The 15000-nt window shown below is 39.7% G+C and overlaps 4 protein-coding genes across 13 annotated transcripts in view; 2 read left to right on the top strand and 2 right to left on the bottom strand.

Moving 5' to 3' along the window:
- Positions 1-336, bottom strand: part of LOC132864064 (adhesion G protein-coupled receptor E1) — a 58321-nt gene extending 57985 nt beyond the window's left edge. The window contains exon 1 of the mRNA XM_060897291.1: positions 179-336. Coding sequence (XP_060753274.1) covers positions 179-206 — 28 coding nt within the window. The 5' untranslated portion in view covers positions 207-336. The remainder of the gene's footprint in view (positions 1-178) is intronic.
- Positions 1-15000, top strand: part of LOC132864072 (zinc finger protein 354C-like) — a 232810-nt gene that overhangs the window by 178836 nt on the left and 38974 nt on the right. The gene's annotated exons all lie outside the window — the stretch shown is intronic.
- arl16 (ADP-ribosylation factor-like 16) lies at positions 1153-5409 on the top strand. Of its 3 annotated transcripts, none has more exons than XM_060897037.1 (5): positions 1806-2078; positions 2353-2411; positions 3645-3761; positions 3958-4073; positions 4688-5409. In XM_060897037.1, exons 1-5 carry the CDS (start codon positions 2018-2020, stop codon positions 4851-4853), a joined length of 519 nt encoding a protein of 172 aa, XP_060753020.1. In that variant the 5' UTR covers positions 1806-2017; the 3' UTR covers positions 4854-5409. The 3 variants fall into 3 exon arrangements, with proteins under 3 accessions (XP_060753022.1, XP_060753020.1, XP_060753021.1); XM_060897038.1 differs by having other exon boundaries at positions 2014-2078; positions 3649-3761; XM_060897039.1 differs by lacking the exons at positions 1806-2078; positions 2353-2411 and adding an exon at positions 1153-1191.
- Positions 5632-15000, bottom strand: part of epn3a (epsin 3a) — a 22535-nt gene continuing 13166 nt past the window's right edge. For 3 of the 8 annotated variants that reach the window (XM_060897029.1, XM_060897030.1, XM_060897031.1), the window contains exons 3-11: positions 14156-14274; positions 11746-11823; positions 11297-11383; positions 10393-10479; positions 10022-10145; positions 9471-9638; positions 7608-7670; positions 7275-7511; positions 5632-6617 (exon numbers count right to left, since the gene is read on the bottom strand). In XM_060897029.1, coding sequence (XP_060753012.1) covers positions 6331-6617; positions 7275-7511; positions 7608-7670; positions 9471-9638; positions 10022-10145; positions 10393-10479; positions 11297-11383; positions 11746-11823; positions 14156-14274 — 1250 coding nt within the window. In that variant the 3' untranslated portion in view covers positions 5632-6330. The remainder of the gene's footprint in view (positions 6618-7274; positions 7512-7607; positions 7671-9470; positions 9639-10021; positions 10146-10392; positions 10480-11296; positions 11384-11745; positions 11824-14155; positions 14275-15000) is intronic. The other 5 variants (XM_060897032.1, XM_060897034.1, XM_060897033.1 and 2 more) reach the window with 5 other exon arrangements.

The raw sequence follows: 15000 nt of genomic DNA on the forward strand, positions 1-15000 counted from the left end.
CACACACACACCAGTCTTTGGCACCTCCCAAAATCTCATCAAAACTATGAAAGTTGAAAAGTTTCTAACAGATAACAGTGTCACCTACAAACAGCTCAACACCTTTTAAATGATCCCCTCAGAAAAAACCTCCAAAGCCATGATAAGACAGAAGCACACAGATATAGATGTGACTCACCCAAAACCAGGAGATACAGGCAGTTCATGGTGTCGATCTATCTTTCTTCTCTTCCAGCCCCACCTCTGTTGTAGAAGCACGGAGCTTTAGATATACAGTGAAAGCCCTCAGAGTTCTGCCCCTCTGGAGGCAGGTCAACCTCTACAAGGTTTGCTGTCATGCTGTCAGTCATCACAGATACATAAGAGACTCTTAGATTGTATTGTCTGTGTTTATACACGGAGGCATGAAGTTATAATGAAATAATCAGTTTAATTTCGAAAATAAAGAATTTCATAATCATAATGTTTTATTCCTCTGATAATTTTTTTTTTCTAATTTTCCAAGTTTTATTTATTAAAGCACTATGTGTACTTTTTATGCCTTTATAGTAACATTTCATCTTTTGGTGCATCCACAGCTATAAACAGAATATTACCCCACAACCTTTTGTGTTACTGAGAAACAAGTCATGCACCAAAAATGAATGAATGAATTAATTTGTTTGTTTATTTATTGTACTTTTATTTTTGTTTATTTAAGCTGTACTTGGTTCAATTTAATGTAGCAACCAAGCTGATATTACAGTGCTTGGATACTATTATGGCGAGGTGTAAATTTATCACACCATACACTTTTTGAACCATTAATCCTTTTTGAACCTTTACACGGTAAACATACAATAATTTCTTGTTTTGTTTTGTTTTGTTTTAAAGCACAACACTTCTGACCTTATAACCTACTATTAATGCACTTACTGAGAGTTGTCATGGCTAATAAGCTACCGCATAGATCCGTTTAGCTCCATGTAGACTTATTTCTACAGAAGTTCTACAAGTTTTACAGTAGATTTTTGATGGATCACATTAAAACTTTAGTCAGATGTCACCTCTCAGTGACTCTCTCGTCAGTTCTCTTCTTCAAACATCTATTTAACAATTTACCCAGAAACTCTACCACAACCACTTCCTTTCAGAGATGAAGACTACGAATAGAGAACCAACAGATAAAACAGCGTTTAATGTGAATGTCTGGTAAGTGACCATTTGAATGTGTGGTATTGGTATTTTTTAATACAGCCGCGAGCTTTATTAATCAATTTTTTTCATTTGTTTTTATTAGAAGAAAAAAAGAGCCTACACACACACTCACTCACACACACACACTCACACACCCAAAACACGCACACACACACACACACGCACACACACACACACACACACACACTCACACTCACTTACACCCAACACACACACACACACACACACACACACACACACACACATTTCAGGTGTTCTTTTAGTTGGAGTACGAGCATGATTCAACAGATCCAGAGCTACAGGTGTTTTTTAAGTTTGAAGCGGAATCCCATACAAAATATCATATACATAATATCATATACAAAATATCATATACCCATATATATATACCCATATATACCCATATATATCACATATTTTCATGTTTATTTTATGTAATTTTGTTGCTCTGTATTGTACATAAAGGGTTTTTGTAAGATTTACTTAAAGGATTTTCAGAATTTTGCCAGCAGTTTTTTTTGGGTGCACATACTTTTGGCAGTGTACAAATACTGGCAAAAACGTGAAACTCCTATAAGCAGTACTTACAAAGAATAAAATAAAATAAAAACTCTTTTCGTATTTTTATTATTTTTTAGATAAATTACCGTACACACTGCTGGTTTCTCTTACATTACTTTTATTTTGAAAATGGAAGGGACGTTGTCATGGGAAACGTTGTTAGCATAAAGCGCTAGCTGGCTAGCTATTTTTTTATTGCTTTACCTCAGAAATAGTACATATTTTGTCTTTTGTGTTGAATTATTCTCCAACAACAGTGATGTGCTTGTTACTGGGTGCTACCGGCGTCGGAAAGACTCTGCTCTTAAAACGACTGCAAAATATCCTTCTCTTAGTTAACTATCTGACTAGCCACTTAACCACACATAATTTAAATACTAACTATTTAGACCTGGTTATGTTATTATGTTAAAAATATATATTGTTGCGTGTTTCTTTATTTATAAATGACTAAGGTTTTGGGTAGCGACTATATCATTTATATCATGCTAACATTAAGCTTCTTCTTCTTCATCATCATCATCATCTTCTTTTTAGCTAGTTATTTGGTTAGTTAAGTAGTTTAAACGCTGTTCTTTCCTTAGCTAAAAATACATCTGTGTCAGAAAGGTGAGGCTGCTGATTTAGGAGAACCACCAGCTACAATGCCCACGGTGAGGTATTTGTTTATGATAGAAGATTAATGTGGTCCATTTTTATCAGGTCCACCACAGTACAGATGAAATAACTACATATGGATCTCTCTCAGTCTCTCAAGCAATGAAAGGAGAACTATACTATACTATATGGCGAAAAGTTTGTACACACCTAAACATCACGGCCATATACTGTATTGGGGGGAAGTCGTGGCCTAATGGTTAGAGAGTTTGACTCCTAACCCTAAGGTTGTGGGTTCTACGGCAATACCACGACTGAGGTGCCTTGCTCAAGGGCACCTCAGTCGTGGTATTGCCATAGAACCCTCCCAACTGCTCCCCGGGCGTCACAGCATAAATGGCTGCCCACTGCTCCGGGTGTGTGTTCACGGTGTGTGCACTTTGGATGGGTTAAATGGAGAGACGTCACTATATGTTGTCTTAAAATGGAAGCACAAAATTGTCCAGAATGTTCTTTAATGGAGTTGCAGGACACCTTCTACGCTTTCACTGGAACTAAGGGGATTGGTTCAGAGTCAATCTGTGGAACAAGGGGCACAAAGCAGGAATACACCCTGGACAGTCACAGGGCAACACACACACACATCCACCAGCTCTCCGACCAGCATGATCTCAGGAGGTGTGAGGAAACTAAGGCGTTTCAGAAAACATGTGAAGCGACATATAGATAAAAACCTGAGCTCAGGACTGAAGGGTTCTACAATGCCACCCTTTCACCATATCATACACTCACTACATAGGAAATATATATCAAGAACCATACATTTTTGCCATTGATTCTATTTATACACTTAGCAACAGAGATAATTTTGAAAATAGGTTGGGATTTTATACACATGCAAAACATTTATGTTTTTTTTCTTCTTTACAATACCTAATGGTATTGAAAAGTGGGGAAGTCGTGGCCTAATGGTTAGAGAGTTCGCACTGCTCCGGATGTGTGTTCACTGCTGTGTGTGTGCACTTTGGATGGGAACGAATTCTGAGTACGGGTCACCGTACTTAGCCGTATGTCACTTTCACTAATTATTAAGGAATTCAATTAATGAATTTTGGCACCGTGAATGTTTACATTTTCACATGCATGTACACTAATCTGTGAGCTGAGGTGACTACTGTACTTTCTGCCATCATCAATAGATAAGCATTACTATCTAACTGTACCTTGGTAATTATAAAAGCAGATGCATTGTTTAGCTGAGCTGGCTGGTTTTTGTTTTTTTTGCACAGGTAGGCACCAACCTGACCGATCTAACCCTGAGGAAGAGGAGAGTGACTGTGAGAGAGTTAGGAGGTTGCATGGGCCCTATATGGCCAAGCTACTTCAGGGACTGCACATCTGTTATCGTGAGTGTATTGTGAAAATGATGCAAGTGGTTCAGCAATATCAGTACACAATTTATTAATACGCCACACTGTAAAAATGACTTTCACATGCTGCAAGATTAGACCAGTTCCTTTCCCCCATTCAAAAAGTAATATACCTTTTGTCATACATTCCAAAACACAGCTGTAAAAAAATGACACTGCTTTTTGTCTTTAGTTCATGGTAGACTCTGCCAACATCACACAGATTTCCTCCTCTTGCATCCAGCTGCTGTGTGTCCTCTCGGCCGAGTCGCTCCGCTCTGCCTCTGTGCTCGTGCTGTTCAACAAGAGGTCAGACTCTAATGTTCTTTAACGAGCATTGTGCTTTTCAAGTAAAAAAAATAAACAGCAAGTATTCTCACCGACTCCAACATAAACCACTAATATACTTTCCCAGTCCCTCTAGGAACTGTGAAAGTAATTACACCGGTCATCATTGGTAATGGTTTAAAAGAAGTTTCCTGTGCCTGCAATCTCACCCATTTAAACTTTTATTGCAAATTCTGAAAAAATCTAAATTAAGTCATTTTAGCTGCAACAATCACAAACCTCAATGAAATCCTTGAGGGACTCATTTCCTTGCTTCTTACAGTAGCTCTTAGAGAAAATGAGCACAGGAGGAATCGAGAACAAACGTATTTACCACATTAGACATTTTTGTTCACGTAGGCCTCAGTTTAAAGCGGTTTGATGAGTAAATTTACTTATTGATTCAAACATTATTGCATGTATACATCACTCACTTAAACCTTAACTCGTACTTTGACAGACTTCGTTCGATTTCCAAGTCACAGGCAGAAAGATGCAGGAATGAGCAATCACGGTGGTATCAGCGGGAAGCACTCCAGTGTTTCAGATTTACAGCTTGCTTGTTGCAAAAGTTTTGTTTCTCATTCACTTTTTAGTGACCTGCAATGCACCATGTCGCTAGAGGAAATGAAATCACTCTTCAGGATCCGTGACATCATTGCCTCCGCTCCTCAGTCCATCACGGTTTTGGAGCTCAGTGCTCGCTCTGGAGAGGGCCTTCAGGATATCATCAACTGGCTGGACTCGAATCACCCTGACTGATGTGGACATACAAGATACGGACACACAGAACCTAACCTTACACAATGACAGAAACATCTTGGTTAGGATCACACCCCAGTTAGAGCAGCTTAATGCAGCGAAAATGATCTAATCAGCTCAACATTTCGTGCATTAGTTCACACTTTTGTGGCTGATGATATGAATAATGTGGCCGTGAGAATAATTTAATTCTCTCTGTAGAGACTGTGATGTGCTCGGAGATTACTCTCAGCAAACAGTTAACCGATGCAATATTAAATAGTTTGCACAAGTTTATTAGGAATTTTCTCACTTGGCCTTTTGCACTAAATGTAGTTTGATGGAGGACAGAATGCATTTTTTCACCTCCAGTAGCCGCAGATACGAAGCTTACTGTACAAAGACCGACTGCTACGGTATGATGGTTACCGTATTATACACCATCGGTATAAGGTATGGTGTTCACAGAATACTTAGTGACCTCCTAGTCATGGCTGCAGTGGCTTAAACAAGGTTACTTATTGGTGTATATTTTGTGAAATGAATTAAAATGCTAATAAAATTACTCAAGTTTGAATCTGAATACAGATATTTAAAGCACTAAACAAATACAGGTGCAGATAACGTTATATGACCAGAATGAATCCTGGGAAGAGACTTGAGTATTTATGCCAAGTGTGAAAACACCTTAATTCACGTCATCAAATAAAAAAAAAAAAAAAGAACATGTTTAACTACTGATGCTTTAAGTAAGTGATAAAACTCAGAGAGAACAATCATGAAGAAAAATAACCATACATTAGATGACGGCAATTTCCATTCCTATATTTGATAAGAAATGTTTTATATTTCAATAACAGTCTCATATTCACACATTCTGTTAGTAGGTCATCACGCCACACACAGTAAATTTGTTCCCTTCATGACGCGTGTTAACTTAGCAGCCAATATCACTGATGGTTAAAAAGAAAAACAGCCTGGTGTTAGATATCTGGCACACTGATTAGACATCCTTGAATGAGTGAGCTTCATTATCGGGATGGGGCCGTTGGATAGCTTCCACGCTATTCCGCTCATCTATATCAGTCAAATGTAATGAATAATACAGCAGGAAAGAGGAAGACACCAGGCTGTATGTAATACTTAAAGAAGTATTGCTAAAGCAGGTCTTGAGAGTTTGGTGAAACAGCTGTAAAAGTTTCTGGTCAAAGAAAAAGAAAAGAAAATAAAAAAGGAGGAAAGAAATGTGGGCTATTTGCTCATATGGTTAAAAAGACACATTGGTTCTGTAGTTCAGACGGATACAAGAGGATAAGTAGCAATTGCAAAGAGCTCTGAAAACAGTTAAAGTTTAGTATAAAACAGTGTTGTCAATCATTTGGACTATGTTCCAGTTTACATCCAAGTCTGTAGTTTATTCGTAACTCCGTTATAAGCATTGTTACTCAGGCCAGCTAGCTTACATTCAGGCCACATGAAGCTCCGTTCATGGCTGGCCTCAGAGGAAAGGGTTCTGACTCTGATCTGGCTGTCCTTGTGTGGATTTGGATGAGAGAGGATGCAGTGAATGAGGCAGGTTCCCAAGCGCTTTAAGCTGTTCTTCCGAAGGCTGTGTGAAAGAGCTGGGTAAGGACAAAGGCTGATTGCTCGCAGGCAGAGGCAGAGAAGCGCTGTATTGCAGCGAGTTGGGAGCGGCCGACGTGGAGCTACTAGGACGCATTTGATTGAGTGTGAGGCGCGCTTGCTCGTTTTGGAATGGATTTGTGACAGAAGGAGCACTCACACCTAAAGGAAGTAAGAATAAGAAACAACATCAGGGTTTCCATGCAACTGTACAGTAAAAAGTGTCATTTCATCACCGTCATGCCACATCCACATCATCATCTTGACATTACTGAGTAAAACTGGAAAAAAAAAAAAACAACATATACAGTATAAGGTGGTGATTTCCATCTCAGATTATGTTTAAGGCATTTATCCATGACAAAGCAAGATAAAAGCATAAATGGTGGAATACATGATGTTTCGAGTGAGTGTTCCAGTCTCTTTTTGTCCCCTTGTGCTCGGTCATCATCCGAAATATCCAATATAACAGTGTCTTTTTTTTATGATTTTCAGTCATCTGGGACTTGTGTTTAACAGGGTATTTATATTTATTTATATAAAAGTATTTTTAATGGTTTTTATGGTCAATATAGGAAAAAAAAAATATTCTCCAATAGTTATGCATCAGAACCTTTGCCAATTGAAACAAACCCTCTGTTGAGGTTTATCCAGTCGATGATGATGAAGCACCAGTGTTAAATACAGGCAATAAAACTAATCAGCAAGGGGTTAAGCAATAAAAGGTAAAGTAGTCCATGCTGGAGTTTATGAAACCAGTGAATGGAAACCACCATATTTTCAATCTTAGTGTGTGGTGAAACCTCTGCCTGGTTTTACCTGTTAAAAACGGGTTTAAGTTTTTAGGAGCGCTACTTGGCGGGATCAGGGAGTCGAGATTAACGAGCGAGGCCGCTGCAGGGCCCAGAAAGGCTTCCGGAGTGCCACAGGTCCGAGGATTTGGCTCTGCTAAACTTTCTCCCAAACGAGACAGGTCAAATAACTCTGGACTTTCTACACTACGGCCATTAACGTGCACCTGACCGCCATCCATGGCATCATCAAAAAGATCTCCATCTAAAAACAAATAAAATGACAGTTACAATAAAAATCAATACAAAAAGATGATGATGAACAAAGGAATGTTAGTTTACTGAGGGCTAATATTATTACCTGTTGGACTTTCAGGATGTGATAATGAGCCTTTGACTGGGACAGCAGACCCTTTTGTTTCTGCTGTTAGAGGAGAGAAAGGATCAATTCCTTTGGCTGATAAAACAAAGTCACATATATGCATAGAAATGTTTATATACGTACAGTTAGGTCCATATATATTTGGACGCAGGGGCAATTTTCATACTGTTGGCTATGTATGCCACCAGAATAAAATGATAATGAAAAAAAACCAAGATGCAGAGAATTTGAAGAGCAGATGTTCAACTTTAATTCAGGGGGTTGAACAAAAATATCAAGTAAACGGTTCAGGAACTGCAACCATTTTTATGCACTCAAATGTAATTGGACAAATGAAAATAATTATAAATAAAATGTTCATACTCCGGTTTCCTCCCCCGGTCCAAAGACATGCATGGTAGGTTGATTGGTATCTCTGGAAAATTGTCCGTAGTGTGTGATTGCGTGAGTGAATGAGAGTGTGTGTGTGTGCCCTGTGATGGGTTGGCACTCCGTCCAGGGTGTATCCTGCCTTGATGCCCGATGACGCCTGAGATAGGCACAGGCTCTGGACATCACCAGAAACTGGGTTTCCTCCTTTCTGATTCTTTGCCAGTCCTTAACTGTTCATGGGTCTTTCTGCCTTTAGTTTTGCCTTCAGCAAGTGACAAGCATGTTCAATCGGGTTGAGATCAGGTGATTGACTCGGCCATTGCAGAATATTCCATTTCTTTTTCTTAACAAACTCCTGGGTTGCTTTTGCAGTGTGTTTTGGATCACTGTCCATCTGTAACGTGAAATGCCGTCCAATCAACTTTGCTGCATTTGGCTTAATCTGGGCAGACAGTATATTCCTATACACTTCAGAATTCATCCGGCTGCTTCTGTCTTCTGTCACATCATCATTAAACACCAGTGACCCAGTGCCACTGGAAGCCATGCATGCCCATGCTATTACACTGCCTCCACTATGTTTTACAGACGACGACGTACGCTTTGGATCATGAGCTGTTCCAAGCTTTCTCCGTACTTTTCTCTTCTCGTCATTCTGGTAAAGGTTGATCTTAGTTTCATATGTCCAAAGAATGCTTTTTCAGAACTGGTCATTCTTTTTTTTTTTTTTTAGATGTTTTTTGGCAAAGTCTAATCTGACCTTTCTATCCTTGAGGCTTATGAATGGTTTGCACCTTGTGGTGAACCCGCTGTATTTGCTCTCGTGAAGTCTTCTCTTGATTGTAGACTTTGACAATGACACACCTACCTCCTGGAGAGTGTCCTTCACTTGGCTGGATGTTGTGAATGGGTTTTGCTTTACCGTGGAGAGGATCCTGCAATCATACACTATTGTTGTCTTCCATGGACAGCCAGGCCTTTTTATGTTGCTGAGCTCACCGTTGCATTCTTTTTTCTCAGAATGTACCAAACTGTTGATCTGGTCACTCCTAATGTTCCTGCTGTCTCTCTGATGGATTTGTTTTGTTTTTGAAGCCTAATGATGGCCTGTTTGACTTGCATGGAGAGCTTCTTTGAACGCATGAAATAGGTTCACAGCAAATACTGCACTTAGAATCAACTCCAGAACTTTTACCTGCTTAAGTGATGAAGAAGTAATGAAGGAATAGCCTACACCTGTCCATGAAAAAGCTTTTGATTCAATTGTCCAATAACTTTGGTCCCTTGGGTATTTAAATACCCTCAAATTAAACCTGAGAGACTGCACTTCCAGCCCAATATACCTATACAACTATAGCTTAAATATGTTTTGGTAAATACCTAAAAAAATATATATATATGGACCTAACTGTATGTATAGAGATGCAAACTATGATATTTATTTTGATTAATAATGCGACATGTTTATACCAGTGGCAGCCGTTGAGAGCCAAGTATGACTTGGGGGAACAGGACTGGTGGCACGCTGAGGAGCTTCCCATGGGTCAGGAGCACGTGCCTGATTGTCCCAGGGCTGAGAGTGAAGACTGGAAGGTGCTGCCCAGGAGCTGCCAGGACCTCGATTTGAGGTGCTTGGATCTGTTTGAAAATACGGCCCTGTGATATACTAATAGAGCAGTTTTATGGTTTCTTGAAATATGCTATGATCAATGGCTACACCCTGCTCCTAAAATGTACACTCAGAATAACAACCTACCTCACCTTATTCACCACGTGGTTTAAAAACTACTGTGATTATTACCGAAGGCACATCATTTACATCAGGGTTTTGAAAACATTTCTCACGACTATACAGTTGTTATTTGCCCAAAAAGTGCACTTTAGTAATGTTGAGAATGTTGAATAAAAATACTGGCTAAATTGGATAAATCTGACATATTTTAGATAAAATTGACTGATCTGTTAGCAGGATTATGAAGTTCTGAAGGATTAGAGAATGTAGTGTATGTTGAGAACATTACCTAGAGAATCCCACAGGTCGACCCTCAGAGGTCCCGCAGCTCCAGACGGATCCCATGGTTTGGCACTGGGTGGCGCTTCAGAGGCTGGAGTAAAAATATCTATCAGATCCAAAATGGCAGACTGCTGGGGAGGAGAAAGTAGCAGTTTTAGACAAGAAATATTTTTATAGGTTATTTCTTCACCACTCACAGTTCACTTGTGGTTGTATGAAAAAGGGGCCATTCAGTAATTCCCGTGCCAGGTATGTTTTAGATTAGGAACGATATTCAAGATTGTTCTCTTTAAGTGTACATGGATGGTACTGTTGGAGATCCATATCGAAGTAATGAACGATAGTCAGTAATCAAGGTATATAACAGTTAGTTCATACCCCTCCTGCTTTGGCTTCCATTTCTCGTTTACTCTCTTCAAGAGCTTTCTGGAGCAACGATTCATCTCCCTGGCGACTTCGCTCCTCCTGGCAACCCGCAGAAAATACAGACACACAAAAAAAAAAAGACGTGAAGTACGGACATTGTTCTGAATTTTGTACACACAACATGCTTCGGTTGTACTGCTCTGTTTTCTAAAAGTTTAAGTGGAAAATGCACACAATTAGCCCAAAGAGGAAGAAATCGATGACGGGTTAATTATTAGCCATTCTGAGTGAAGGGAAATAAGTTCAGACTTCAAATTCATGCAGGAAATTCCTTTTGACTTTCTACTCGACGATTACTTTGTGTGTGCTACTAAGTATAAAAAGGCTTAAAATAAAAAAGTTGATAAGGAAAAAATATTAAAATCATCAATACTCTGTTCCAAAGCTGTCACTGGCAGTTACAGCGTCTAGGCATCTTAGTATTGTGGATTAATCGTGGACCGTTCTTCTTGCCTAACATCTTCATTTGACCAAGGTTACAAGCGTCTCTCCAGTGGACTTGTAGTTACAAATTCCTCTATAATTTTTAATGAGGTTCAAGTCTGGGATGTAGTTAGGTAGTGTAAGATCCTCTTGAGTTTGGTTGGAGTCCTTGTGACATTGAAATGTACCTCTTCTCCACAGATTCGCCCTCCTACTGTAAGTGGATGAAATTAAATCTCTAGAAAATCTCTCCAATCACGTTTCCTTCAATGACGTGTACGTGCACCGAATGAAGAGAAGCAGCTCCGTATCAGCTCCCACCTACGTACTTCTACTGTGCATACAGTGTTCCCGAGATCATACTCTTTCTCCGAGCTGAATTCTTCCCAGCGTTCTACTTTGATTTATTTACACATGTACACACAGCTCATACCTGCTGATGTTCCTCCTTACTGAGGCTCAGAGCAATCTGGAGCTGAGTCTCTTCATCCATGTCCAAGGTGACAGCAGGAGGAGGCTTCTTTAAAAAGATATGAAGAAGACTATTAGTTTATGAAGGAACTCTTTGGTGACTCTGTCATGCATGCATGCATGGAGAGCGTATCCACGGAAAGAGCTGGTCATTGCCACAGCAAAAGACAGAGGCCAGGCCCTTAACCAATGACAGACAAAGCCATCTCTTCCTATTAGCTTGAGAGAGAGATGCAACACCAACTGGTTAGTGAAGCACAAAGACATGCATGCTCCTCTAACATTCACTGAAAAGCCAACACACATGCAGCATCAAACACAAAGACACAAACATGTGAGTGACACAGTGAGGCATCAAGCTGATAGGGCATAGGGGATGTTAGGAAGCAGTCAGTACTGGCAGTGCAGTACCTTTTGGGCCTCCTCCTTGCTGAGGCTCATCGCAATCTGGAGTTGTGTCTGTTCATCGATATCCACAGGAGGATGTGGCTAAAGGAAACGGGGTAAGTCATCAAAAGGTGTGCCAAGTTATAGTAACCGTTTTCTCTTCAAGACCTTGACTCATGACAACAAGGTTTACTAATTGATGCATATGTATTCATATGGTTTCTTCCATATCGCTGTAACAAAATTAAACGTAAACACTACAGTTAACCGTGACCTCAATTTTTGTCGTCAACTCGTAAAATATTTATAGCACAGTCATTGAGGTCAACATGATATTGTAACTACCTGTTCGTTTATGCGCCTTATTATATTCTGCATAATTCATCTGTATTCGCTCAGAAATCAGCCACAGTAACCGGTTACAAAGTAAAATGCTTTATGACCTTTTTTGGGCTGCATTTTATTTTAAGAGCCACTGTTTTTATTTTTGCATCATGCATTAATCATCTGATGCTTTGCCTGTTCAGTAAGCTTTTTAAAATGGTTTGCCAGGACTCTGAACCTTGACTGGCTCATACCAAGACCATGGAAGCAGAATATCTACAGAAGTCAAATTTCTTCCACTATATAAATATATTTATATACAGAGATTAAACAATTACAGCAATGAAAGGGTTAAAAAAGATAGCTAATAGCTAGCTAGATAGCTAGATATATTTGCACTAAAAGTAAGACTTAAAGCTGAGGTTTATCTTTTAAGAGATGCCGTGCCAGCTAGCACTCACAGAGACACACAGATATCATTTACTCTGTCAATATGCTCTCATGGAGCTGACACATGAGCACTGAATCAATGCTTCAGTCCATTCAAGCATTTTCAATCCAGCAAAATCCAGATCCTAATGCTCCCTTAGTGCGTGAGTACAAACACATGTGCAAGTGCAGCAGAATACATTTAACATGCTCAGACTTTGGAAGTACACTGGTATTTTAAATCTATGTATAGATGCAAATTAATACTTAGCCTGTGGCTACTGTATATGAGATTTTCAGAAAACAAAATATGGAGGAAAAAAAATTTGGAAATGGAAAAAAGCCATGCACTTGTGGAAAAAAGTTACGAAGTACTACATTAAGTAATACTGAACTAAACTCGTTACTGTTCAAGTAATCATCTGGTACACCGATTTGCCAACAGCAAATTAGTTTAGAATTAAGAAATATTTTATAAATGTGTTTAATGAGTTTGAGGCTTTATAGCACAGGCCTATTTTGTAGGAAAGTTATGTGGAAATACATCCATAGGCCAAACTGTATTAAAATTCCCATCAGTTACATAAATGTGGATTTATTAAAATGCATGTTGATAATAACACCACATAAATGACCAAACGAATTCACAGCACAGCTGATTTACTGTTAGCCGGGCCCACATACCGCCACAAAGGTAAAGCTCACACCGAGCTGAAATATACAAAATGATGACTAACTGGTGAAAGAGAACCTCCTAAACACATCTAACATGTAGCTCAGCCACTACAGTGCTTCTGCTAATGTAGACACACACTATATCTCGTCCTCCTTTATAGGGTGCCATTTTGTTCTACATTTTGCCATAACTGAATGTAAGTTTTATTTGTCTAAATTTATTAATTTGATTCGGGTTGCTTTCTTTCTATTTTTAAAAATGCACAACTTCAATAGCGTTAAGGATTAAGTTTGTGATCTATCCTGTAGCTCAATACAACAATAATAACCCACAGCCTGAAACGAACATCCTGACAGTGCATGATCTTACTTATTAGGATTCATTCATTCATTCATTTTCTACCGCTTATCCGAACTACCTCGGGTCACGGGGAGCCTGTGCCTATCTCAGGCTTCATCGGGCATCAAGGCAGGATACACCCTGGACGGAGTGCCAACCCATCGCAGGGCACACACACTCTCATTCACTCACACAATCACACACTACGGACAATTTTCCAGAGATGCCAATCAACCTGCATGTCTTTGGACCAGGGGAGGAAACCGGAGTACCCGGAGGAAACCCCCGAGGCACGGGGAGAACATGCAAACTTCACACACACAAGGCGGAGGTGGGAATCGAACCCCCAACCCTGGAGGTGTGAGGCGAACGTGCTAACCACTAAGCCACCGTGGCTCCCCTTATTAGGATTGTTGCTGATAAAAAAAAAAAAAACAATGATGTAATCAGTAACAGTGTCTTTCTGCAGCAGCTGTCCAACATCTGTCATATCAAGAGCCAGATTCTTAAATCTCATAACTCGTTATAGCAAATAGAAGGGGTTTTGTATTTGGGATGTCTGGGTGTTGCATTAGGATGATCATCTTACATTGTTATTCTCTCCTTCATGGGCAGACTGTGTATCAGCCAGAAAGAGAAAGTATGAGCTCTGTACGTGATCCTCACCTTCTCGCTCTCCTCACGGCTCATGGCCAATGCCAGCTGCAGTTGTAACTCTTCCTCACCGCTGGTCTGAGGCCGTGCCTTCTCCAGCTCTGGGGCCAGATGAGGGGGTGGAGTGGACACTTGGAGAAAGGAGAGAGATGGATGGTGAACGTATAGAAAAAAAAAAAAAAAACATCTTCATTTCTCTATCAGAAAGTCGTGGTATTGAGAGACAGTATAGCAGTGACTGGGTCTGCATATTAAGTTTGTAGCGAGCACCCGAATGAGTACGGCTCCATGCACGGGTGCCTCACTCACTCTGGTAGGAACAATGGGGTGCCTGTGCAGGGCAGCTTGAGGTGCTGTGTGTGTGTGTGTATGTGTGTGTGTGTGAGAGAGAGAGAGTGTGTGTGTGTTTAGGGGATGTTGGTTCTTATTCTCTGTACAAACTCCAACACACACACACATTTTGGGTGGACCACGCAAGGCTGACAAAGAGGGACTTAAAGCCACAAGCCAGTGCCTGGGTCTTGACTGGACTGCACTACAGAACAGAATAAACAGAACAACACACCTGTAACCTGATAACCTGAGTGTTATCCCCATGTTTAATCTCCATGTTTAATCTCCATGTTTAATCTCCATGTTTAATCTCCATGTTTAATCTCTATTTATAGAGATTCTCTATAGAGAATAGAGATTTAATCTCTATTTATATAAAAAAACATATTATATTTTAATATTTTCAGCCCTATTAACTAAATCCGTTCAATTAAATACATTTTCTCTGACATGGCAACCAATTACCAATTTAAAGCAAAATGCCAGTGATTAATAAGTAGATCTATAATTGATATCTTATTCTA

This window comes from Tachysurus vachellii, chromosome 21 (genome assembly GCF_030014155.1).
Source record: "Tachysurus vachellii isolate PV-2020 chromosome 21, HZAU_Pvac_v1, whole genome shotgun sequence".
In the NCBI taxonomy this organism is placed as follows: domain Eukaryota; kingdom Metazoa; phylum Chordata; class Actinopteri; order Siluriformes; family Bagridae; genus Tachysurus; species Tachysurus vachellii.

Coding starts and splice junctions, on each gene's coding strand:
- arl16 (XM_060897037.1), top strand. CDS start 2,018: ATGTGCTTGTTACTGGGTGCTACCGGCGTCGGAAAGACTCTGCTCTTA. Junction 2,079..2,352: donor GCTCTTAAAACGACTGCAAA/ATATCCTTCTCT, acceptor AGCTAAAAATAC/ATCTGTGTCAGAAAGGTGAG. Junction 3,762..3,957: donor GGGACTGCACATCTGTTATC/GTGAGTGTATTG, acceptor TTTTGTCTTTAG/TTCATGGTAGACTCTGCCAA.